We start from the raw sequence: 25,794 nt of genomic DNA on the forward strand, positions 1-25,794 counted from the left end.
ACTGCAGGTATTTTGTTTCGTCAGTTTAAGAGCTGGCTAACAACAAAATACATTATGCCACATAAAGATGAACTGCAACTCCTACAAGTTCCACCAGAAAAGTATTCCTTCATTGATCAAAATCATTGGGTTGAATTTGTAAGGTCAAGATTATGCGAAACTTTTCAGGTATGAATAACATCTATTGATCAAAATCACTAGGAAGAATATTTGTTACTTTCTCACTAACAAATACATTTGAATATAGGAAAAAAGACAATTGCAACAAAATCGATGATCTAAGGACAAGTATAACCATTAAATCTTGAGGAAAGGTTTTGCCAATCTTAAAGAGGAAATTGTGAGAATTAATTTATGTTCTTACAATTATTATGTTTATCAAAGTTTATCAAAGGCTATGTCAATCTTATTGACGAATTGGAATGTAGAAGCAGAGTTCAAATGAAGTTGATTTTGATCGAGTTGACATGTGGAAGAAAGCTCGAGTTAACGAAGTCGTCTATAAAATAGTAAGACATTACTTGTAGATTACACATTTGAATTATCCATACATAAGCATTTCTATAAATTAAATTAGTTTTGCTATCTTTTTAGGATGAGATCTCAATGAATACAGATTCATCATCCCTCAAAGGACACTCTTCGAATGATGTCTTAACGCAAGCATTAGGTACGAAAGAGCACAATGGTCGTGTGCGCGAGGTTGGTGGATATGTTACTCCTACAACTTACTTTCATTCAGTTAAGAAAACATCAAAAGATGAGGAAGACATTTTACTTGAGAATAAAGAACTTCGAAAATGAGTTAGTGAATTAGAGGCACAAATTCACTCAAATTTTTCTACACCATTGTCTGCACATGGGAGTTGTTCGAAGCCAAATTTCTTGGAGGGGATTGAGTAGAAAAAGCTTATGAAAAAGAAGAGTAAGTTGAAAGTAAAAAAAAAAAGAGTAAGAGAATAGAAGTGGAATAAAGGGAGAAACGAAAAGAGAATGAATCTAAAGGGAAGGAGTTGGAGCAGATCAACATAAATGACAATGAAGCAGAGTTTGACATCTTCAAGGTACGTAATGTAAACCCGATATTTTATTGGTTTATTTTCTTTAAATGTGGAAAAAAAATGGAAATTAAGTGTAAATATATATATATATATATTAAACAGTTTTATTAAATAAATTAAAGAAAGGAAAGAAAAGAAAGGATAAAAAGAAGAAAAAGAGAAGAAATTTTCATTTTTTCTTTTCTTCTTCTTCTTCTCTTCCCTTCACCGCCAAGCATTTTGAAGACATCCAACTTCCATTTTTTTTCCTTCTTCAATTTGCAGAGAACATCTAAGAGAGAGTTTGAAAGGAGAAGAGGAATTTTACTAGAATTTTGAGGTTGAAGAAGAGAAGGAGAACTCAAGCAAAGTGTATCCATGGCTAAATCTTGGTTCATTCTGCACATCACTGGTTTTTAATTCCGTTTGAACTCTTCAAAAGGAATTAAGAGGTGAGGTTTACATTTACTGAAAGTTAACTCATTTTCAACCAAACTTTATGAAGAAAGTTGGAGTAAATTCAGATATTCATTGGGTGCTTTTTGATGAAGAAAACAGGCAAGTTGGTTTTCACTCAAAATCAGGAGGTCTATGGTTTTTCTTATATTTTAGAGTGTACCGGTAGATTTTTGATCTCTATTTGGTTGGTTAGAAAGTTTATTCAATTTACTACAACTTTCATGAAGAAATCGTGAACCAAAAATGACTAAAAATCAGTTAAATTGTAGGGACAAGTTAAAGAGGTCGTGTGAGCACGATTCTGGAAGTGGTTCTGTTTGGAGGGTTATCTGAGTTTATGCACGGGGAATAAAATTTACATGTCTTCAGGTAAGTTTTAGAGGATCTCATAATGAAGATTTTAATATAAAGAACACTTATTTTGGTTAAGTATTGAGAAAGTTATAGTCATTTGAAGTGTATGTTAGAAATCTGGAAATTTCAGAGAGTTGTTGAAATAGGATTTTATTTCTTAAGCTTTGTTTTCGTGAGCGTCATCTTTGGTGCGACATGTTATGTATATATTTAGGAAACCAGAATGTTTAGAGTTTTAATACTTGGTTGGGTTGTTGGCAGGCCGAGAAGAATTAAACCGAGCTTATAGACCAAGGATCTAGCCCAAGACGGTGAGTGACAAAACCAACTTTGAAATATAATCCATAACTGTTATTATGATTGAATGCGATAAATGTTTACTTACGAAGCTATGAAGGGTATTTGAATTTCATGACTATTTTCAAGTATACATTTGGAGACTAGATTTCTTAAAGAAATTTATGCTAGCATCTAGATATTAAATGTTTGGAAAGTATTGAAACCACAATGTTTTAAGCAAAGCATGAATTAGTAAGAAGTTTTGTTTTAAGAACTACAGTTTTCCACGAAAGAGCTGAGTAAAGTTCGAGCTTTGTGTAAAATTTATAGGCAGGCATGTTTTAATATTTTTAGATGATTTATGAAATTTTCATTAACTACATGACTGAGATCTTGAGCCTAAGGCTAGAGATTACCGTGTGCACACTGGTTAGATTCCGTTGTTGACGTTGAGTGTACTCCGTAACAACGATGCTGTCGTGAGGGCTGAGCGGGCTCCACTACGACAAAGACGATGTGAGTGCTGGGCAGGCCCCACTGCATCGTAGAGCTTGTAAACGTTGTTGTACTGGGTGTACCCTACACAACGTAGATTTGTCATGTTAGTTAAAATTCTTCGATATACTTGATATGCCTTGCTAGATTTCAATGATGAACATGCTGAGTATTTAAGGAAGTTATTCTTACTACTACACGTTTACATTTATGACTTGTATAAACAGATTTATATGTGTAAAGTCTTCACGTGCTCTTATCTTTAAATTCATAGTTTTAAACAGAGTCACTCACTGAGCTTCATAGCTCACCCTTTCCAAAATGTTTTACCCATTTTCCAGGTAAAGATCAAGTTCCCGATGCCTGATAAACTGCCTTAGTCTGCTGAAGCTTCGTTATCGATTACCAATACGTATTTTGAGTTGGGCATAGAGTCTGTTGTGTTATGATGTATATACACCCTTGTATGTTATAGATACTCCATAGTTTGTTTAAGCTTTAAGAGCTGTAGTTGTGTAAATTTTTTTTGGTTATATTTTGATTAAGGTGTCTTTAGGTTTACTCGTGAAATCAATAAATTTTGAGGTACACTTCATGTATGTGTTTGACTAGCCTAGGATCCGCTGTGTTTTGTTGCATGTATAATAGTTTATATACTAGATTGGCAAGTTCATCACATGAAAGTTTTAAGCAGAGTCGACAGATACAGGTACAGAAAAGCGTTGTTCGTCGGCTTCACGCCATCTTTCGATCTAAAATAGTAGGTAGTCCGGGAGGGGGTGTGACACGTAATCCATTGTTAAACTGAAATGTCTAATATGTAGGTCTTACTTAATGTGGACGTTCTTGAATTAGGAGAAAGCCTTAATAAAAATGCCTACGGAAAGAGAAGTTTTATGTAAGTCGACATCGATTTGTCAATAGCTTTGAAGTCGATTCTCCAATATGTTGAAAAGGTAATGGAGAAAGATTCTAATATCACTATTCCACTACCTGCTGACATTTTCAGTATCTGTCGAAAGAGATCTATGCTTCGAGAGGACATCATTGACCTTTGTAACATGAACAAAGTCAAAACGTTTACATTGGTGGCATGTATGACGAAAGTCAATTTCATTTCTTTGCATCTAAATTTATGTATCTCTTTTACGAGTTTATATATTTTGTAGCTACTTGTATTCATTTGTTCTTGGTTCGAAGGAAAATGTGCAATACACCTTTGTACATCCGTCCCTAATCTCTTCTGGAAACACACAAGAATCTCGAATTCGAAACTTGTGTAGTAGATTGATGGTGTCAAAAGCAAACCAAGTAGTTCTTGCTCCTTTTAATGCTTGGTAAGTTAAGTTATTCTATTAGTTGCATTGACAAAAAATAGTACTTATATTTTTCTATAATTAAGGGTTATTGGACATTGCTTGCCATAAATGCGTACGACTATACAATGTTTTACCTTGACTCACTAAGGACAATATTAAAATCAACTACAAGATATGTAACCGACATGTAAGTTAATCTTCTATGTCATGTAGTACTATTGATTTTAATGCATGTACAATATTCTAAAATTTATATAATCTTATCTTGGCAAAACAGAGCAATAACGATGTTACAGTCAAAAAAGAACATCAATAAAAGTTCACTACTACAAAACTGTGGTTAGTTGACGCTTTTTAACTGTCAAGTATTGGTTTACTTGACGCTTTTCAATGTGTCAACTAATCCAGTGTCAAGAATAAGGAAGGTTTACATGAGAGTTTTTACGTGTCAAGTATAATTATACTTGACATTGAAAAAGCGTCAAGTATATACTTATACTTGACAATTTTTATGCGTTAACTAATCCAATGTTAAGAATAAGAGGTTTATTTTTTACAGTTTCGAAGTGTCAAGTATAATTATACTTGACATTTAAAACACGTCAATTATGGAATTATACTTAACAGTGTTTATGCGTCAAATAATCCTGTGTCAAGAATAATGAGGTTTTATTTTTTACATGTTTTACACGTCAAGTGAAATTATACTTGACAGTTTATAGGTATCAAGTATATAAGGTTTGTTCAAATAAAAAATTATATATTTTGAAATATCCATATATTTTATCATTCACCTGTTTTGAAGTCTAACAATATTAAAATAAACATCAATTAAAAATTTGAAATCAACTCAAACTTTCCATCAAAGAAATTGCATAGATATATCAATAAACCACATATATAAGTTGGTGATTACATAGTTAATTACAACATATATATGTGTAGCCCAAACTTCTAACAATAGCCTAAACTTTTCATCAATGTGTCGATATATAGACAAAATATATATGTAGCCTAAAGGAGTCGTTACCATATCAAAACTAGTTCACCTATATCCTACTATCAACAAAATATCAACAAAACTAGTTCACCTATATCTCACTATCAACAAAATATCAACAAAACTAGTTCACCTATATTCAACATCAACAAAATAACAATAAAACTAGTTCACATATATCCAGTATCAACAAAATTTGTCTATCTAACCCAAAAAGAACTTAGTTATGACCATTTCACATGTGGCCACCCAAAAAATCAGCAAGTTCTATTCGTACTTCATCCAACTCGACTTGACTGTATGAGGTCCTAGTATCAATCTGATATGAAACCTAAAATATTGAAGTTAATACTTTGATTACTTGAATTTAATTTATAAAATAATTCAAACAATCATTTAAACACAACTTACCAAATCTGTGACTACTATGCTCCCATTGGTGATTATATCTCTCATGTCTCTCATCACATAGTATCCACATTCAACTACTCCAACTTGCAAAGGACACTGTAAATACATAGTACCCAATATAATGCATATTTCCAAGAAACCACACATAGTACCCAATATAATGCATATTGCCAAGAAACAACCACATAGTATTCATATTGCCAAGAAACAATTACATAGTATCTAAAATAGTGCATATTGTGAAGAAACAATCACATACTACCCAATATAATGCATATTTACAAGAAACAACCACATACTACCCAATATAATGCATATTTCCAAGAAACAACCACATAGTATTCATATTGCCAAGAAACATTCACATACTACCCAATATAATGCATATTGCCAAGAAATATGTGTACACTTACCTTCACTGTTTTCCATATTGGTTGTTTACGACTTATTTGAATATTCTTTTGAGATCGGAAGATAGTAATAGCCTTAATACCAACAAACAACTAGACGTTATAATGAAGTAAACTTTAAGATGGAAAACATCATATATGAAGAAAGCTTACTTACGTGTCAGTGACATATCTAATATTTACTATTGATGTTGTTCGAAGTGAGTCAAGATAATAGACTGTCTCATCGTATGCGTTAATAGCTAGAAGTGCCCAATGACCACTACATAGAAAGAATAAAGTAGATTGTTTTCATATAATTTAATTTCATAACCCCCCCCCCCCCACCACCACCACCACCACCACCACCATAAGATTGTCTTCACATAATTCATTGATTAGTATAGTAATTACTTACCCTGGATTGAATGGAGCAAGAACGAGTTTGTTTGGTTTTGAAGCCATTAATCTACTGCAAAGATTACGAGCTCTAACTTCTTGGGTGTTGTGTCCAACAGATATAAGGGATGGATCAACGAAGATGTAATTTGAAAGTTCATCTTGTAAATGCAAATACCTAAGAAAGATAGAGAAATCAATAAACAAGTATTTATATAAAAAGATTAGAGTAGATGAATGAGTACTTACGCCATATATGCAACCAATGTCAAAGTCTTCGCTTCTCGCATGTTACAAAAATCAATAATATCTTCTCGAAGAACACACGTCTTCCTACTGATACCAAACAACGAGAATGGTAGTTGGTAACGAATTTCTGAATCTTTGTCCATTACCTTTTCAGCAAATCTGAGTATTGTCTTCAAAGGTAGTGACATCTTGATATTGGACTCACATACAACTTCTTTTTCATTACAAACTTAAGAAAGACATAAATCCAACATTAATAAACTTAATAAGACTTATAGAAACTCATGCATCAAGTTGTGCCAAAACATAACTAATTACCTCTATAGCATCCTCTTGTAGATCATTCAAAATAATCACATCTACATTCACCTCCTCTTTAACTACCTCCTTTTCCATGTTTTTTTTACATTGAATATTGTATTCCAATCTTGGTCTGGAGCAAAATCCATGTGCAGACGTCGGTGTAGATTATGTTGATATGTGAATATTCTCTAATTCTTAAACTCTCAAACGAAGCTTTTCATTCTCTTCACTAAGCTTGTCAATTTCTTCATTCCGTTTCTTTGACCGTTTTGCTATGTGAAAATAAGTACTTATTTGAATATTTCAATTGCAATACCTCCACGTGTTTACTTGAACATTGAAACATTGTAATATATAGTTAAGTTTACGTCATTAATTAAATAAAAAACCGAAGACAAGGTAATTGGAACTTTAACTTACTCTAGATATGGTTGCACATCAATTGTATTAGCCAAAACATACCGATGAGCTTGGTATAGAAGACCTTGTTCAGGTTTGAAGGAAACTCCTACAGATAATGGTCTACCAAAGCTTGAATTGTCTAAAGATGTATCTAATCTATCAATGCCTAGCCCAACAGGATCAACCCCAGATAAGAAGTCTGAACAAAACTTAATAGCTTCTTCTACTATATAACTTTCTGCAATACAACCCTCTGGACAATTTCTATTTCTCACATAGTTTTTTAGAACTTTCATGCATCTTTCGAAGGAATACATCCATCTAAGATATACAGGCCCACAAAGTTTGACTTCTCTAACAATGTGTACAGTGAGATGCATCATAATGGTGAAAAATGAAGGAGGAAAGTATTTCTCTAGCAAACACATAGTCACCACAATATCTTCTTCCAACTTTTTCAGTTGTTACACATCGATGACTTTATTACATATGAGATTGAAAAATATACACAACCGAGTGATGGCATACCGAACGTGTTTTAGGAGCTCAAATCTTATTGCAATAGGAAATAATTGTTGTAAGAGCACATGACAGTCATGAGATTTTAAACCATTAAGTTTTAAATCAGTCATCGACACAAGGTTTCTAACATTGGAATAATAACCTTCTGGTACCTTTACTTCTGACAATGTCTTCAGAACACAATGTTTTTCTTCCATTGTAAGAGTATAACAAGCAGGAGGAATGAAGATTTTTTTTTACCGTTGATAGGTGCAAGCTCTGGTCGAATTTTCAAATGGACTAAATTACGTCTAGCATTCAAGCCATCCTTACTTTTTCCAGGAATATCAAGAAGCGTACCCAATATATTCATACATATATTTTTTCAATGTGCATCACATCTAGACAATGTCTAACATGAAGATCTTTTCAATATGGTAGCTCAAAAAACGAAGACACTCTGTTTCAACAACTCCTTGCACTTTCTTTTATAGGTTGTTTTTTTTATCTTCTTTTTTCCTCTTGGAAATTCAAGGTCTTTTATTCTTGAATATATAGTCTCTCCAGACAAAGATTTTGAAATTGTTTTAAGCTCCTTTTAACCATTAAATGACTTTTTCTGACGCCGGTATGTATGGTTGCGTGCTAGAAATCCTCGATGTCCAAGGTATGCCATTTTCTTCCCATATTTTAGTCTTATAGCGGATGTATAATCTCCACAAATTGGACATGCCTTATACCCTTTCACACTAAATCCACTAAGATTTCCATATGCAGGAAAATCATTTATTGTTCATAACAAAACAACCCTTAAATTGAATATTTCTTCTTGATTAGCATCATAACATTCAACACCACTTTCCCATAAGAGTTTTAAATCCTCGATGAGTGGTGCTAAATACGTATTAATGTCATCCCCTAGTTGCCTTGCACCCGATATCAACATTGATAACATCGTGAATTTTCTTTTCATGCACAACTATGGTGGAAGATTGTAAATAACAATCACTACGGGTCAACAACTATATTTAGAACTCATTTCACCGTGTGGGTTGATTCCATCCGCTGACAATGCTAAACGAATATTCCTAGATTTAGAACCAAAGTCGGGCCACTTCAAATCTATTAGTATCCAAGCTGGAGAGTCTGCATGATGTCGTAATTTTCCATCAATTACTCATTCATTAGAATGCCAAATCAAATTTTTAGCAATGTCAATACTTTGAAACAATCTTTTGAAACGTGGAATCGGTGGAAAATACCATACAACTTTTCCAGGAATTTGTTTTTTCCCTCCGTTTGTATTATTAGCATACTTCCACCTTGATTCACCATATTCAGGACATTCAGTTGCATTAGCGTGTTCTTTTCTATACAAACAACAATCATTAGGGCATGCATGAATCTTTTCATAACTCATTCCTAATGCACCTAAAGTTTTCTTCGCTTCATACATGGATGTTGGGATCTCATTGGAAGTAGGCAAAATTTCCTTTAAAGTTTTCAGTAGTTCTGAAAAGTTAATATCACTCCATCCATACCTAACTTTTAAATTATACAACTTCACTAATGTGGACAACTTGGTGAATTTTTTTCATCCTTCATATAGTGGTTTTTCGGCATCATTAAGCAATTTCTCAAATTCATTTGGATCTTTTGAATACTCCTCATGAGCAACTTCAATCATTTCATTTATACTTCCAACATCATTCTCTTCATACATATGAGTGTCAAACTTAGAAGATTCCTCGTATAAGGATGACTCAGATAGTTGTTCACCATGCCAAAACCAAATTTTATAACTTTCATCTATTCCATTGACATATAAGTGATCTCTAATAGTAGTACGACTTTACTTTTCACAATTCCCACATTTCAAACAAAGACAACGAATAGAGGCATCTTTTGTATTAGAAAATCCAAAACTTATGAAGTTTTCTACACCCAATTCATAATCTTTCGATAACCTACTTTTGTGCATCTATGATCTATCCATAAGTGTAAGTCCTAAGAGAATTTATTAATGGTTATCAATTTGAATTATAATATATAAAAAATTAATGAAATTCATAATATGAAAGAAATTCATATGAAAGAATACAAGAAATACAAGATTTTAGCAACTCCTACTAACAAAAAGAATACAAGTTACTATAGGCCATAACCAAATCTATAACATTAAAATCCAACAATCAAAATACAAAGGAATAAGAACTTGCATGCAAATAAATGCAATTATTAAAACAAATTGGTACTCTGTCTTCTTCACAAAGGAATATCAAAGTACATACTATAAGTGGTTATTTTGATTGGTTTTTTTAGGTTTTTTAAGTGGATGAAATCAACTATAAAGTACATCCAAAACAATTCCTAAACGTTTCTAGTGAGTACTTCAATATAAGATAACTTCAATATCCTCCCAAATAGAAAAGCTTGGTGGTCCATGATTTTCCCTATAAACTTAATTGAAAATAATACAATAACAAAGTCGTATTGGCCAATACATAGTGGGCTAAAGTGAACACTAAATCTCCGACATCAAGAAACTCCATATCCCCTCAATCTCCAACACCAAACAAAATCGAAAATAAATAATAGATAGATGCAGAAATTAACATGAAACTAAATAAAATAATGAAAAAAATAAATGCCATCAAAACAAATCTAATTAAAATGACTTACGGATAAAATTAGGAGGAAAATAGGGCAGAATTCGCAGCGGCGGTCGGTTGTAGCAGCGGGTTGCGGCGGTCTGTTGTGGAAGACGAAACGTGAAGCGGCAGCGGCGAATCGTGTAGAGGCGACGGGTGAAGACGGGTTGCGTTGTGTAGGGGCGGCGGCTTGCGGCGGCTTGCAGCGCTTAGTGATATTGGTCGTGGGGAGGTGTGGGCGGCAGCCGAGCGACTTGCGTTCTTGGGCGATGTGGGCAGCAGCCGAGCGGGCGTTCGTGGGCGGCAGACGAGCAGACGTTCGTGGGCGGTGTGGGCGGCAGACGAGCGGGCGGCGTGGGCAGCAGACGAATCTTCACACGACAGCGGCAGACGACCGGCGGATGGTGAGCGGCGGCAGCTTTGTAGGACCTTGTGTGAGGGAAATTTAGGAATTGGGAGGAGGAAAACTTAGGTTAATTCCAAAAATTGGGAGGGGGAAAACTTAGGGTTAATTCTTTTTACAAAATTTGGGGGGGAAAATTTGGTAAAGTAAAATTAGAAGAGGGAAAATTAATTGTTAGGGTTTAATTTTTTTACAAAATTGGGGGAAAATTTTGAAAAAGAGTAAAATTAGAAGAGGAAAAATTAATTGTTAGGGTTTAATTTTTTTACAAAATTGGGGGAAAAAAGTTGGAAAAGTAAAAATTAGAAGAGGAAAAATTTTAATTGAAAAAATTATATATTACTTGACAATTTTTTAAATGTCAATTAATTAAAAATAATCTTGACAATTTTAACCTGTCAAGTATTTAAAAGAAAAAGACAAAAAAAATTGGGTTTTTTCAATCCCTCTTATTCTTGACGCTCTTTTATGTTATTTGACAGTTTTTCTTAAAATTGTCAAGTATATCAATTGTAAAAACGTCAAGTAAACCCGGTTTTGTAGTAGTGGTTGGAAACAAATTTTACGGTGAACAGTAAAGGCAAGTATAAACATTTAAATTCATTGTATTTTGTAGACTACTAGTAATTAGGATTACTTCGTTATTCTAATTTGTCGTTTTTATAGTGTCCTCTACAAGTCGTAAGCACCGAGTGTGGATACTACATCATGAGGTTTATGAGAGAAATTGTGACTAGGTGAAGTATTGTCATATCGGATTCGGTATGTTATATATCAAACTATTTCTTTTGTACGAATAATAATTTTGATGAACTCTAATTTAAGGAAAAATAATTATCTTTTGTAAGTATCTAATTTGTTGAGACTTGAGTTAATTGGTTTGTTTGGATTGTGAGTTAATTCATTTATTTTTTGTTTATAGATTAATACACGAAGATCATACTTACAGGCTGAGTTAGACGAGGTGCGAATTGAGTTAGCTGGTTTTTTGGGTTTGTACATGTGAATGCGACTTATTTGTAATTTTGAAGTAGGAAATGTTTTGTTGTGGTTGCCATTCTGAAACTTTATATATAGAGATAATATAGCTGAATTTTTTGAATTGTTCATATGGGGAGGGTTAATTGTATATTTTGTAGATTAGATTTATTATAACTAGCTATATTTTTTTGGCTAAGTTAGTTAATTAGAGAATATGGAATTGAGTTCTAGGAATTATTTATATTGGTCTTGTAAATCATTTGCAATATTCATAATGTAAAGTTTTGAAAACGATATGGTGAAAGGTTTTATTTATATATGTTTGAGTTTTGAAATTATATTTAATGAATATTATCGTTTATATGTATTTATGAAACGGTTGCTGAACCAGTATACAGGACAATGAGAGCATAATACAGGAACAAATACATAATTGAATTACAATTATTTTTAAAAAAATTCGGACAATACTTGACGGTTTTAAAATGTCATAAACAAGTGAATTCTTGACGATTTTTCAATGTCATAAACAATCAATTTCTTGACGGTTATTAAATGTCATGAAAACTCATACTCTTGATGGTTTTTAAATGTCATAAACACTTATATTCTTAATGGTTTTTGTCATGGATACTCATATTCTTGATGGTTTTAAACTGTCATGAACATTTATACTATTGACGATTCCAAACTAGCATGAAAATTTGTATACTTGACGTTTATACGTTCACTATTCTTGACGTTTTTATCAACCGTCAAGAACTTCGATTTTCTTGATACTAGCTTTAATGACGGTTTTAAAACCGTCAAGAATAAGGATTCTTGACAGTTTAAAAATGTCAAGAGAGTATGTTTTTATAGTAGTAATATGCTTCATCCTCAGCATTAGACAAAGAGATTTCTAGCTTCTGAGATACTTTTCCAGGAGCATCATTTACAATAGGATGTTCCCATCCAGTAACAACAACCTTCCATGATTTGTTTTCAATAGATTTCAAGAAGGCAATCATTCTAGCTTTCTAGCAGGCATAGTTAGAACCATCGAGAATAGAAGGTCTTGTAGTAGAACTTCCTTCACGAACTGATTTCACACTACACATAGATGACGTAACCCTCTTTGATACCAATGAAATAAAAAAAAGAATTCAGTTAACATGGTACTTTTAACACACACTACTTCAATTAATAACTAATGAGACAACAAAGACAGCAATAAGTAAAAATAACTATCGAAACAACAAACATTATGTTAAGATACCAATAGTATATTACCTTATATTTCTATTAAGTTCCTCAACAATTACAAAGGAGAAACGTTCACACAAACACTAACAAAGATCCACAAGGATCAACACAAACAGAACAAACCAGAGAAATATCCAAATACGTAAAGAGAAATTCAAAGAACAACCCTATAACAAAATAACAAGAACAAAAGAACTTGATACTCTATCTTCCTTCCCACGCAAGGTGGAATTTAGCCCTTCCTCTTTACCACAAAATCTTCGGTACCTTCTCTGCTTTTCTTCACACCCTTTATCCTCCATTACTAACTAACTGTGGACCCCACTAGGCTGGTCCCCAACTTCCTTGCTATCCTCCCCACTCCCACCTGTATCTTCCTTATTTGCTTCAGCCTTTTTTCTTATTTCTTCCATTATACGTGAATAAAATTGGAGATGTAGCACATTGGTAATCCAGTTCGATGGCATAGTATCTACATTTGGGGTCCTTGACCCATTATAAGAGATTATATATTACCTTGTGATATAATTCATGATCACAAACTTATTAGCAATAGTATATGCACATTTTCAACATGTTGTACTCTTAGTGACACATTTTACTGACAAATGATTAATATTCAGAAGAATATTTCTCTAGTGTTTTTCATAGAAGCAGCACAAAGGAAATATTCCCCCTTAATTAGACATCACCATGCAATCAATCAAGCATCACTTGATCTCGATAATCTTAAATCTCTCTTGTAATCATCGATCAGAAAAACTTTATCTCATCTTTTCCCTTTTCACTCACCTAGGAGTATACAAACTTGTCTCAAATTTTTTCTTTCTCAAAAGATTTTTCTGTTCCCTTTCCACACTCACTTAAGAGCAAATAAGAATAGAAACCAACAACCCAACAAAATGAGAAAGCTAGGATTGAATCTCAACAACCAGCCAAATCCTAACAACTCAATCCAAAGAAAACAAATTAAAAACGAAACTAAATGAAATGAGTGTATAAAGGAAGTGGGACCATACGACACAACTAACAATAGTTTTATTTTTAGCAAATTAATTAAACCATGCATGTCAAAACCAAGCTAGAATAAGAAAAAAAGAAATTTCGTAAACAAAATAAAATTGAAACTAATTAACATAAATAATAGTAATCTTATTCATGTCAAGAGTGGGGATTACTTTTAATCCACATCTACCTTTTCCTCACTAAACAAACAATCAACTAACTAAGCCCACCCCCACATCACAAGGAAAACAAGAGGGAAAAAACTTCAACTAATCATCTCAACACTTACTAATTCCCCAATGGTAAACCAAATCAAGAACAACTCCACTCCAATAAAGTATATATAAATGTTGGATAAAGAAGAAGGCATATGGGCAGACCCAAACAGAAGGCCAAATAATAATAATAATAATAATAATAACAACAATAAAGTAATGTGTGATTTCAGGTCCTTGAGTCCATAGCCAAAATGGTGCTGAGGTTCATTGGATGCATATACTCTTGAGTGCCTGTGAGGATTTGTTGAACAATTATTCTATTGGCTCTCTCTGAAGGATGGAATGGATCCCAAAATGCATACACATTTCTGTTAGGGCATAAGTTTGAGGCTGGAGTGCACAATCCTATCCCATTGAATGGCCCTTGTCCACAACATGCCACCTTTGATGTTATAAACCCTATCATCAAATTCAAATTACGGGTTACCTAATGTTCGATTGTATCAACCCTTTGAAATATTTAAAGTTGTGAAAAATACATTCTTTGACTTCAAAACTACTTGTATAGAGCATTATGGTAATTCTACGTAGATTCTGAAAAAAGGCTAGGTTGGAATTTTTCACCAAGCTCGTACGCGGCTACTTTTAGACCATGGCTCTAATACTAATGCTAATGGATACCAACGTTACATAACTTTTACCTATCTTTTTTACAATATCAATATGATCCTATCCAGTTTATTCTCCTTCATGACTTTGTTTTTCAAACCTCAAAAGGACTTGTATCAACGGAAATAATTGTTATATTTTCTAATTAATGTAGGACCTTATTTGTATTCCTAGCAACAAATTTTGATATATGCATTTTTGATTTTTTGTTGGATTAAGTTTTTAATCTACTAATAATTTTGTTTTTAAATTTAAGTATTAGGCACAAAATTAAAAGTTAGAAAACCTATTTGACTAATGCACAATCAATCATAAGTTAGGTTTTGTGTATCTTACAATATAAAAGGTGCGTCTATGTTTGGTATATGTGTTTTGCTTAATTATTTCAAACTGAAAATGCATCAGTAACACTATTCCGAACCTAACAAACTGAAGCTCACATGATAGAATGAAGGAAAAGAAGAAGGATGTGGAAGTTTAAGATGAACAAAGTAGGAAATTAGGGAGAGAAAGAAATAGTATACCATAGGCTTGAGGATTAGAGACGAAATCCATATGCATCATTTGAGTATTAACAGCAATGAAGACATGGGAACCAATTTCATCGTTGAGAGAATTGATTATCTGGACAAGCTGTGGGTTGAACAGGGCGGCAGCCCGTTGCAGCTCAACCGAGCATTCACCATTTCTTCCCCTCATGGCCAACTCCGCTGGCACGCACCCTAGTGGCCCGGTTCCGGTCACCAGCACCCGTCTCGCTCCGAACTCGTACAGGCTCTGCATCATGAAAATCAACACATGTGTTTTAGGACCCGATGGAGAATGCTTTCCAACTCCAAACTTGATTTTTTTCCTTTATCTTTAATTAAAAGCAATATATATCTTATTTACTGAATTTCATTAAATATATAATGATGATAATAATTATTATTATTATGGTTCGAAATTTATAATAGAAATGCTAAAAAGTAACATTTTTATAACAAATCGACAATAAACTGAACTAATATAGGAGTGGCGATAAATCTATTTGAACTATTGAAAGTTAGAGGTACTAAAATTAGACAAATTTCAAATATATTTAGACTTTTTGTAATTTTAAATTTATGAGAATATTATTATAATCAGAAATGCTTCATTTTTTTAACAAAACTAAAAAACAAGAAGAAACTATAGCCTTAATTACCAAATGCATTTCCACTTTTGTTTACTAACAACAAGAAATAAGAAAATAAAATGAATACACCAAAAACGAGCCCTAAAATATTGTATTTTATGTATAGGGTTATCATACAAAACAAGCATATATACAAGGGAAAAAGAACATAAAACTATTATAGTTCTTCGTCATTATAGTATCATATTAAACGATTTGTTTCTATCAAAATCTATAACTTACTCATAACTTATTCATACTTGATTTTGTAAGTCAAATGAGATGTATCAGGTTGACAATAAAGACTAGACTATATAACTCAATATCTTAAATGTTCGAATCTTTACCCTAAAAAAGATAAAAGACTATAATTAAAGTATTAGAACTTCATAATTTTAATTTGGATTTTCGATGGAGAGCAAAAAGAAAAGAATTTTTTTTTTAACAAATTAAACATGAATAGTTGAATTTGGTTAAAAGACATAAAAGGTGAATCAAATATTTATTGGTTCATTATTGACATAACTTTATATAGCATTTATTATATATACAAAGAGAAGGAGAGAGAAAGTATTATATTGGATTAAATGAGTTGAGGGTTGTCCATAATATATGTTCACAAATTGGGTAAAGGCATTTATGGAAAAGCCATAAAAATAACTTGAAATTTTAATTAGAGTCACCAACCAAACAGATTGTACAAATTGACATCAACTCTCATCACTTACTTTTCCCTCTACTCATAGTCTCATACATTATTATAATAGAACACTTTTATTTTCTTTTTTCTTCTCATAAATGCTATTACCCCACTTTCCCATTAATTCATTTCTACTTCTCTTTACCCAACAAACAATTTTATTTTCATTTATGGACTTGTTTGAATCAATTTTTAAAAAAATTATATATAAAAAAAAAACTTTGTGTTTATGTATGCAAAATGTAGTGACCTTTTTCCTTAATATATTGATTTTTCTTCATCATAATCCTTCGATTAGATAAATTTATATGGATTTTAAGAGGTCAGTTGTTATGTGAAGTCACATCAAAGTAAATTAGAACCCTCATTAATATTGTTTGAAGACATTTGGTTAGAATCTAATAAACTAATGTACACTTAAAAAAAACTTAAAATTAACCCTTTAAAATATGGATAGAGTTAATATAATTATATCTCAAGTCTATATGGAGAAAAAAAATTTGATATATCAAATAATCTTTTAATAGAAAAAGGAAAGAAAGTAGAGAGTGTAGGGGAGAGAATATTTAATTATGACAAATGTCTTCTTTTGCAAATTAAAACTTACTCTCATTAGGTCAGAGCTCCATGTTCCCAAGAGTTCAAATATTAATTTTATTTCACACCATCTAATATATAATAATGTTGTAGTAGTTTAAATGTATGATTAATCTCTTATTGTGTAACACTTATTTATAATATAAGGTTAAATTATTATAAGTTTTCGAGTATGTTTCAATTTAACTAAGTACATCAAACACTAGTATAATTCATTTAAAAATAATTTACAAGAACTCGAGAAAGTCAATTCAAATATATATAATTAAGCACACTCAACTCATTTAGTTTGTCAATAAAAGGATACATTTATCCCAACTGTTGTCATACCTAAAAACTGCTTACAAATTGATTTTAGGTTAAACATATATTATTGAGACTCGGGAAGCCCATGAGTCAAACAAAAACACTTTTAACTTTTTGAGTCAAATCTTCTAAATGTTTTCTTAAATAGTTTATTTTAATCCAGCACTTGAAAATTCATTTCAAATAAGTTTCGACCAAAAAAAGAGGAAAAAAGAAAAACAACCGATTGAATTAAATGAAAGAAAACGAGAGAAAGGAGTTGTCAATTACCGCTAGGATTTTGCGATACTCGGAGATGATATAGACAACATAATCAGGGAGAGAAAATTGGCGAGAGCGAGCTGAGACCGGGACCAAATAATAGTTGTTTACAAAGTCATTTCCTCCAAGTGTTATGAGAACCAAAGCTTCATTCACTAGCCTTACTGTTTCTGCTTCTCCAATGAGTGCACTCACTCTCGCTTGGTATTGCCTGAAATACTCCAACTGCTGTCTGATTCTTATTATGTTCAACTGCGAATATACAACATCATCTCATTATAATCAATAGTTTTCTATGTTCTTTGCTTTTCATGGTAATTGGTTGAGTCATGTTCAGGTTGTTCAAGTTTTATGTAGGGTATTTCTTTAAAAGTATATGGGTATGTAACTTAGATTATACTTATCTTTCAACATCTCATCCAAGTTCGGTCATAACTTGTCATTGGTGACTTCTCAAACAATATTTTGTTCAGTATATCTAAGTATCGTTTTCCTTTTTTATAAAAAAAAAAATGATAAAAACGAAACTGAGTTTAAAAAACTTTTGGATAATGATAATAGTGGCATTTTGAGAAGGATTTGAACAAATATATATATATATATATATATATATATATATATATATATATATAATAAAATAAACAAATAAAAAAATAATGACAATTTCCTTCAAATCTCTAAGTAACTAAGTTAGCCGTATTTCGATTTAAGAAATAAAACCCAAATTTCAGAGTAAGATGATGACATTTTGACTTTTTAATTTTCGAGTTTGAAATGAATGTTAATGAGTCTATTCCTTTAAAAAGAATATACAGAAGGAATGAAATGAGTTTGAAAAAAAAAAAAAAAACTATTACCATTTTAACAATGAATATAGTGAAATTTTGAGAGGGAAATTTGAAGAAAATGATATATAATGAAAAAACTTACAAACTGAATTCCAGTGTCATTGAGAATCCCAATTCCAGCAGAAGCAAAGTTAGCACCAACCAAAAGGTTCTCTCCTCTAAGTTGAGGGCTCAAATAAGGCAATGTAGATGGAGACCCCATTGCCTCACCTAAAACAAACACAAACAACACACCCATTCATTTACTTAGATTACTTTTATATGATAATGCCACAAGAACAAAACAAACAAAACAAACTAAACTGATCAGATCAGGTATGTTGAGGCCATTGGAGAAACGTCCGGTGGGCCGGCGAGTCGGGTAGTCAATGCCATATGGGTAGTTATCGGCTCGGGCGGTGGTGAGCAAGAAGTTGTTATTTCCGTTGTCGACGAGAGAGTCTCCGAAGACGAAAAAAGCTCTAGCTTGTGCTTGACAAACAAAGCTACCAAGAAAAAATAAAACGAGACCTAAAATTGGGAAAAAGGGGAATGTAGGAGAAGGATTCTCCATTTTAGGGAAATGGGAGGAAGAAAAAAAGAGAGAAAAAAATTGTGAATATAAGGAAATTTGAATAACGTGGGGTGTTGGGAATAGTGGGAGAGTGGGCGTTTATTTATAGGGCTTTGGTAATACAATCAATATATTTTTGCTTTGCTGTTTCTAAGCTGTGTCAATGTAAATGGGAGGGGGTTGTGTTCGGACCACCATACTAATTTAACATTCCATGTGAAGTAATTTTATCATTATTTCATTTGTCTGAAAAGTAGATTAATAATTCTAATTTTTTTGTGTGTTACTTTTTGTTTTGGTAATTTCATTAAAGTTATACAACTTTAATACAAGCAACGAATTCACAACAAAGGTTGTTGAATGACCATTTAAATTTGGATTTTTCCATGCTAAATTTTAGGGTTAAATCGTTGGATAAAATATTTGGATGAACCCTTTTATTTCAAGAATATGATGCGTGGTAGTTTGAAAATGTATTATCTTGTTTCGCTCAATTTGAAATCGTTTCTAGATTTGATGTGTTTGTTTAATAATTTTGTTTCAAACACTCGTAGGATAGAATAATGGAGCGTTAATGACGAAATGGAGTCAAAATTGACAAAAACAAAGCTTAAATGCATCATCAGTCATGAGAGATAATGTTGAAATTATGTTTTACCTTTGCTAGTGGGCTCAGAACCAAAATAAAGTATGCAGTGTTTTTCATCGGTCGTTGGCATTGTGATGCTGCGACGTCGTGCAAACATAATTTTGCCTCTAAACATAATTTTGCCTCTAAGAGTTGATCATAATACTATTATCCTAGCCAACTCGCCCTACATTTCTCTCTTCATTTTTCCTCTGCATTTTGAGTTCTAAATGTATTCAAACAACTCCTTCTTGGGCTCCATGTCGAATATGGATTAATGAGGTGATTCTTGCTTGAGCGTATAAGAGTAATTTTCTCCAATGTTGAAACTTGTGAGATTTTGATATCTTTTAATTAATTATAATTCCATGAACTTTCTTTAGATTTGTTTTCTATATTAGAATATTTATGGTTGTATTTGTGCTTAAGGTTGTGTGACCATTAACTAGTATTGATCAATTGCAGTATACGGGTCATGTTATCATTAACTAGTATTGATCAATGGCAATATGTGACATATAATTGCGATTTGATCTAAACTAGGAAATAGTTAGATTAGCTTTGCAAATTAATTCTTCTCATATAAATAACTCTCCAATTGAAATATGAAGAATCATTCTAATGTTGATTTAGGCTTTTCCTATTAGATATTCTTCTTACTCAAAATCTCAATTCTTAATGCTTTTAATTAGGATGCTTCTCATATAATTAAATTGACTAATTAGATAATTTGAAATCTCAACTAACTTTTCTAGGTGAGTTGGTGAATGTCACACCCCGCCCTGTGTCACAATCGTAACTTCTCGACACGATTGTGCGGCACTTGCTTAGCTCAATCAGCAAGTCAGCCGTTCGAAAATTGGAATCCGCGGTCAAACTCGCGGTATGACGTAGCCTCCCTTCCCGTTCTTGGAAAAATATTTTTATAAAACGGGAGAGAGAAAGTAAATAGTTGAAAACGTCATAAAGAAAGCATTGAAGACTGTCAATTGCAAGGAAAATAACTCAACATGCAAAGAGTGCGACAAGGCTTGGGCGGGGGTCGGACTTAGTCATGTACCCCCTATAGTACATATTGAGAATTTTGGCCTTGGCAGGCTTGCATATGAAAAAGCCGAAATGTCACACTATGACTCGGCGACACCTAAACGAAAGAACTAACCTAAACTACTTTCAAGACATAAAGATAAAGTGATTTGGGGGTATTCGGGCATACAACCATCGGTAAATAATACCATGGACAATTATGCCCTTGACACCCTGCACACGCATTTGCTTGGTATAGAAGACATGGTGTGTAACGCCCCAACAAATTTGATTTCCTTTTTATTTTTATCTTAAGTGTGGATATGAAAATTTCGAATTTATTTGAGGAACTTGACTATTTTGACTTTGTGACTAATTAAGGTTAGAGTTATAATTATTTTGATTTGGATAATAATTGTTTTATTTGGAAAATAAGTTTGGTAAAGTTATTTGTTGAAGATTAAGGATATTTGGGTTGAGGAGAGAGAGGATTGATTTTTAGTTAAAGGTAATGGTGAGATATTATTTGAAAAAAGAAAGAGAAAGAGAAGAGATTGATGTGATTGGTTGGAATTAAGATTTTTGGGAAAAGGAGTAAAGAATTAAATTAAATAAAAATAAAATAAAATAAAAGGATTTATTTTATTTAAATGGGGCATTGGGATGTGCAATTAATGCACCATCACATCATCTTCACAGAAGAGAAAAAAAAAACCCTAGCCAGTCACCGTCGCGGCCCTCCGCCAGTCACCGTCGTCGCCCTCCGCCAGACACCGCCGTTGAGCGTTCACTGCAGATCAGCCCAAACAGATCAGCCAAGCCGCGCCGCCACTCGTCCCGAGCGAGTCGAACGCCACCCGCGACTGCAGCCAACTTGCAAGTCGCGTCGCTCCGCCTCGATCCGCTCCGCGCCGCCGCCGGTCAAATGCATGCAGCCGCTCCGCGTCTCTCCGCTCCGACTCGCAAGCCGCATCGTTCCACCCCGACTCGCAAGCTGCGTCACTCTGCCCCGACTCGCCAGCCGTGTTGCTCCGCCCCGACTCGCCAGCCGCGTCGCTCCACGCCTCGACCCGCAAGTCGTGCCACTCCATGCCCGCGCGCTCGCTCCAACCCACCAGCCGCGCCAACGCCCTTCTTCGCGAGCCGACTTCTAGCCGAGCCGCGTCCCCCTTCTGCCGCAAGCCGAGTCGACACCTGCCCTCAAGCCGAGCCGATCCCTGCTTTTCCAGTCGAGTCGCTAAGCCTTTTTGAGCCACCTAGCTTTTTCGGTCCTTTCCCCACCTGTCATTGGTAAGTTTTTTGGTATGTTGGTTGGGTTTTTGGCATACCCAACGAAGAGTAATTTTGATTTTTAAATAATTTAATTTTGGACTAAATTAAATTATCTTTCTGAAAGGGCCGATTGGACCATTTGGAGTTGGAGCGTGGGATTTCTCGACTTAAAGGAAATTATTGCAACCTTGATCTTGGGTAAGTTGCTTCGAACGACTCTTGGACTTCTTTTCCATGAAGGTTAGGTTATTAATTGCTGTTCCTAACCATTTAGGGCCTCGCTGCTTGGAAAGCGCATTCTCTTGCTGTTAAAGTTCGATCGAGCAAATCTCCTGGTAAGAGATTTCTACTACTAGATCTACGACTACAATCATGAGACCGCATGCATTCCTAGTTATGCACTTGAGGACTAGACTGCATAACGATATGTTAATTATTGAGGGCATGATGTAACTGTTGATGTGAATTATTATGATGGCATGGTATAATGTGTTGACGGCTGGTTATGACTTTATGTTTGGATAATGTGATGAAATGTGATATGATGATTAGACTGATATGATTACATGATGATGTTATGTATATGTATGTTATGGTTAGGGTACCTGTTAGCTTAGCCTATTAGAGTCGTACCTGCATGGGTGTCCTTCGGGATCACCACCGATTTAGGACTACGTAGTCCGACGGGATGCCAGTCTAGCATGGATATAGATATGATTCGAGTGATTCGACGGGATCCTCGCAGCCCGAATATCTTAGTGTTTCCTCCGAGTTTGCTACAGACCAGTATGTCCTAGGTGCTCTCCCGGGACACCGAAGACCAGATTTTCGTTCCTACGAGAGCGCATGTTGCACGTGTTCGGGAACGTGCCAGTTATTGGGTACCATTTTCAGGACTCTATTAGGAAGTTAACAGGTATCTAGTAGGACTAGTAGTGGGTCCCTTACTGAGTATTTTATACTCACTCTCTCCATGTCATGTTTTTCAAGTAGAGGCCGAGGTGTAAGGGCAAGGGCAAGCTGGCGAGCGACCAGAAGTGACGTGGCGAGCCATAGGGATTTCTACTTCCGCGGGTGTTTTGAACATTTAGTACTTGAGTTTTTAATTTTTTTTCTTTATTTACCATTTCATTTCTTTAAAAGTAGATAGGGCCCGAGTAGGATTTTAAAATTTGTTTATATTTCGCACATTACCCTCATTTGGTTTTTATAAATAAAATTCTGAGGTTTTATTCATTTTAACCAAACTTTATGATTTAAATTATGATATTTACATTTAGTAATGACTTCAGCTTAGTATAAGGAGTTGGGTCCTTACATGGTGTGACTTGTGCATCCTTGATGCGTCTAAATGCTAAAGACACCCAGTCTTCAGTTTCTTAAGCTTCTTGCTTAATTGCCTCATAATCTTTCATAACTTACCTTATAACTTGGCAAATATCTTAGGCAATAAGAAAACACAACACAAAGGTGATATAACAAACTAAACTTTATTAATCTTTACTCAAGTACTTACAACAGCTTACAACTATAAACATAAATACAATAACTTTAAACTTAAATTAAATGCCTTGGCAGCCTTCTCGCCTAACAAGCCCTTCAACCTTCCCTACACGGTCTTAATGCTTGCTTCTTAGAAGATGAAATTTTGAAAACATAAATTTACAGACTCAGTAAGGTTTTAGTAAATTCTTTTCGAAAATATCTTTTACAAACATCATTTCGCCAATACTTTTGGTAAACATTAGTTCATCAAATCATCAAGTCATAAACTCTTTTAAAAACATAACATTTCATATAAAACAAAACATCAATTCATCATAGCTTTTCATTTCGCATAATGCATCATTTCACATAACACCCATTAGTTACCAACAATTCTCTAAGCTAGGTCACATAACTTCGCGTTTAGACTACTACAACAACTGCATCCGAGGATATACAGATTTGTCCTTGTTGCTTAGACCGCTAAGTTTTATATGCTCCTTTCCACGCAAAAGCCAGGTTCTCATCACCATGTAGCCTTGTAGATTTTATGGTGCCCTCTTCACTCTTTATGTGGACGTAAAAGTTGGCTTATTGATAAGAAGGAATTAACGGTTTGAAACCATATTTCAGAATCATTGAAATACATAAATCATGCTTCGAAACATATAGTGTTTTTATGTAAATCTCTTTTGAAACATTTATAATTTGAAATCATTATTCCAAATCAATAATCACTTTATCAAAATAGCTTGAAATCATATGAATCATTTGGAAGAAAACACTCACTCTACTTAGTTACTTGAACTTCAAGGACTTTCCTTCTTCCTCTTCTTGTGTAGGCAAATGGCAGCCACTTAAACTCTTAAACTTTCTTTCTCAAATAGGCAAAACAACAATACTTAAAGGTCTGAGCTTCTCTCTCTATTTATACTTCTTCATATCTATCTTAGTCACCCTTAAATCCATAATAACTTGCCAGCTCCAGCTTCTTAGTGGCACAGATGTAAACTTGAAATTTAACTTAATCATGCTTAACTAGATCTCTACGCATGGCCCACTTCAACACTTAAGGAAATTTTTTTTCTTCTCACCAAGTCCTTCTACTCGCGAAGAGTCTACTCTCCTAACCTTTCCTTCTCGCGTAATGCCTCAAATGTCAGAAGATCCTTATCGCGTAACTCCACTTTATAATGCCTTGTTTGTCCAACATGCCTAATTTAAAACACTTAGACAAATTTTTACTTCTGAACTTTTAAATTAAGTACAGGTTTCACAGTGAAGCTTAAATAATAGTATAGGAATTACGAGTTACTTGACACCCAAATGTTGTAGGGTCAGGTAGGTTATCCTGCAAGATTAGTCGAGGTGCGCGTAAGCTGACCCGAACACTCATGGATATAAAAAAAACAATAATATATGAATTAATTTGATGTATCTATAATCAAGTTGTAGTTTGAATAATAACTCGAAAGTCTAAGCTAGACCGTTTCATTATTTGAATTCACTGTTTATTTATTTTTCCCACGATTAACAAAACAATCTCGAACACCCTCGGCGATATTGTAAGTTGTATAACAAAGAATTTTGACCGTTCCTTATGTTCAACTTGCACTAACAACTACTACAAAATTAGGTAGGAATATTTAATTTAAGTATATACCAACACTAATTAGAATGTTCTCGAAATATTAAATGTTTTCTAGAAATTTATAAACAAATATGATAAGGAAAAATCTAGAAATATCATATATTTTAAGGTTAAGAAATTGTAGAGAACTCTTTTAGATAAGGATGGGATAAAATATCAAGAATTATGGTGAAGAATGCAAATAAATATCTCTCAAAAGAAAAAAAGGTAGAAATAACCTAGATTTTATTTAGGTTAAAGAATTTCAGATAGTTATGTTTATATAATGATGAGATTAAAAATATATAGAATAGAAAGAAATGCAAAGAACTCACTTTGCTTGTAATTGTAATGGTTTAATTTTTGTTTTTGTTAGTAGTGATTTATTCTTTAAAAAACTCAACTTTTCTGTTGGTCTAAAATGTTGGTGTGAGAGAGGATTAGGGGCTCCAACTACGAAGAAACACGCTCTGTTTGCTTGGAGGAATTAATGTAGGAAGATGTGGTCAGGATTGTTCCCAGAGTAGCGTTGTTTGGAGGATTACCAATATTTTCTCAAA

The 25,794-nt window shown here is 33.5% G+C and overlaps 1 protein-coding gene and 1 long non-coding RNA gene across 2 annotated transcripts; one reads left to right on the forward strand and one right to left on the reverse strand.

Moving 5' to 3' along the window:
- Positions 1-14,001: 14,001 nt before the first annotated feature.
- On the reverse strand, positions 14,002-19,406 carry LOC103485856 (GDSL esterase/lipase At5g33370-like). The gene is made up of 5 exons (XM_008443582.3): positions 18,944-19,406; positions 18,723-18,850; positions 17,802-18,044; positions 15,297-15,549; positions 14,002-14,562 (listed from the first exon to the last, which is right to left on the reverse strand). Exons 1-5 carry the CDS (start codon positions 19,191-19,193, stop codon positions 14,330-14,332), a joined length of 1,107 nt encoding a protein of 368 aa, XP_008441804.1. The 5' UTR covers positions 19,194-19,406; the 3' UTR covers positions 14,002-14,329.
- A 2,155-nt stretch (positions 19,407-21,561) lies between these two features.
- On the forward strand, positions 21,562-22,612 carry LOC127149364 (uncharacterized). The gene is made up of 3 exons (XR_007820877.1): positions 21,562-22,137; positions 22,244-22,317; positions 22,394-22,612. It is a non-coding gene; the product is annotated as an uncharacterized LOC127149364 (long non-coding RNA).
- Positions 22,613-25,794: the final 3,182 nt, after the last annotated feature.

The sequence above is a fragment of the Cucumis melo genome, chromosome 5 (assembly GCF_025177605.1).
Source record: "Cucumis melo cultivar AY chromosome 5, USDA_Cmelo_AY_1.0, whole genome shotgun sequence".
NCBI lineage: Eukaryota > Viridiplantae > Streptophyta > Magnoliopsida > Cucurbitales > Cucurbitaceae > Cucumis > Cucumis melo.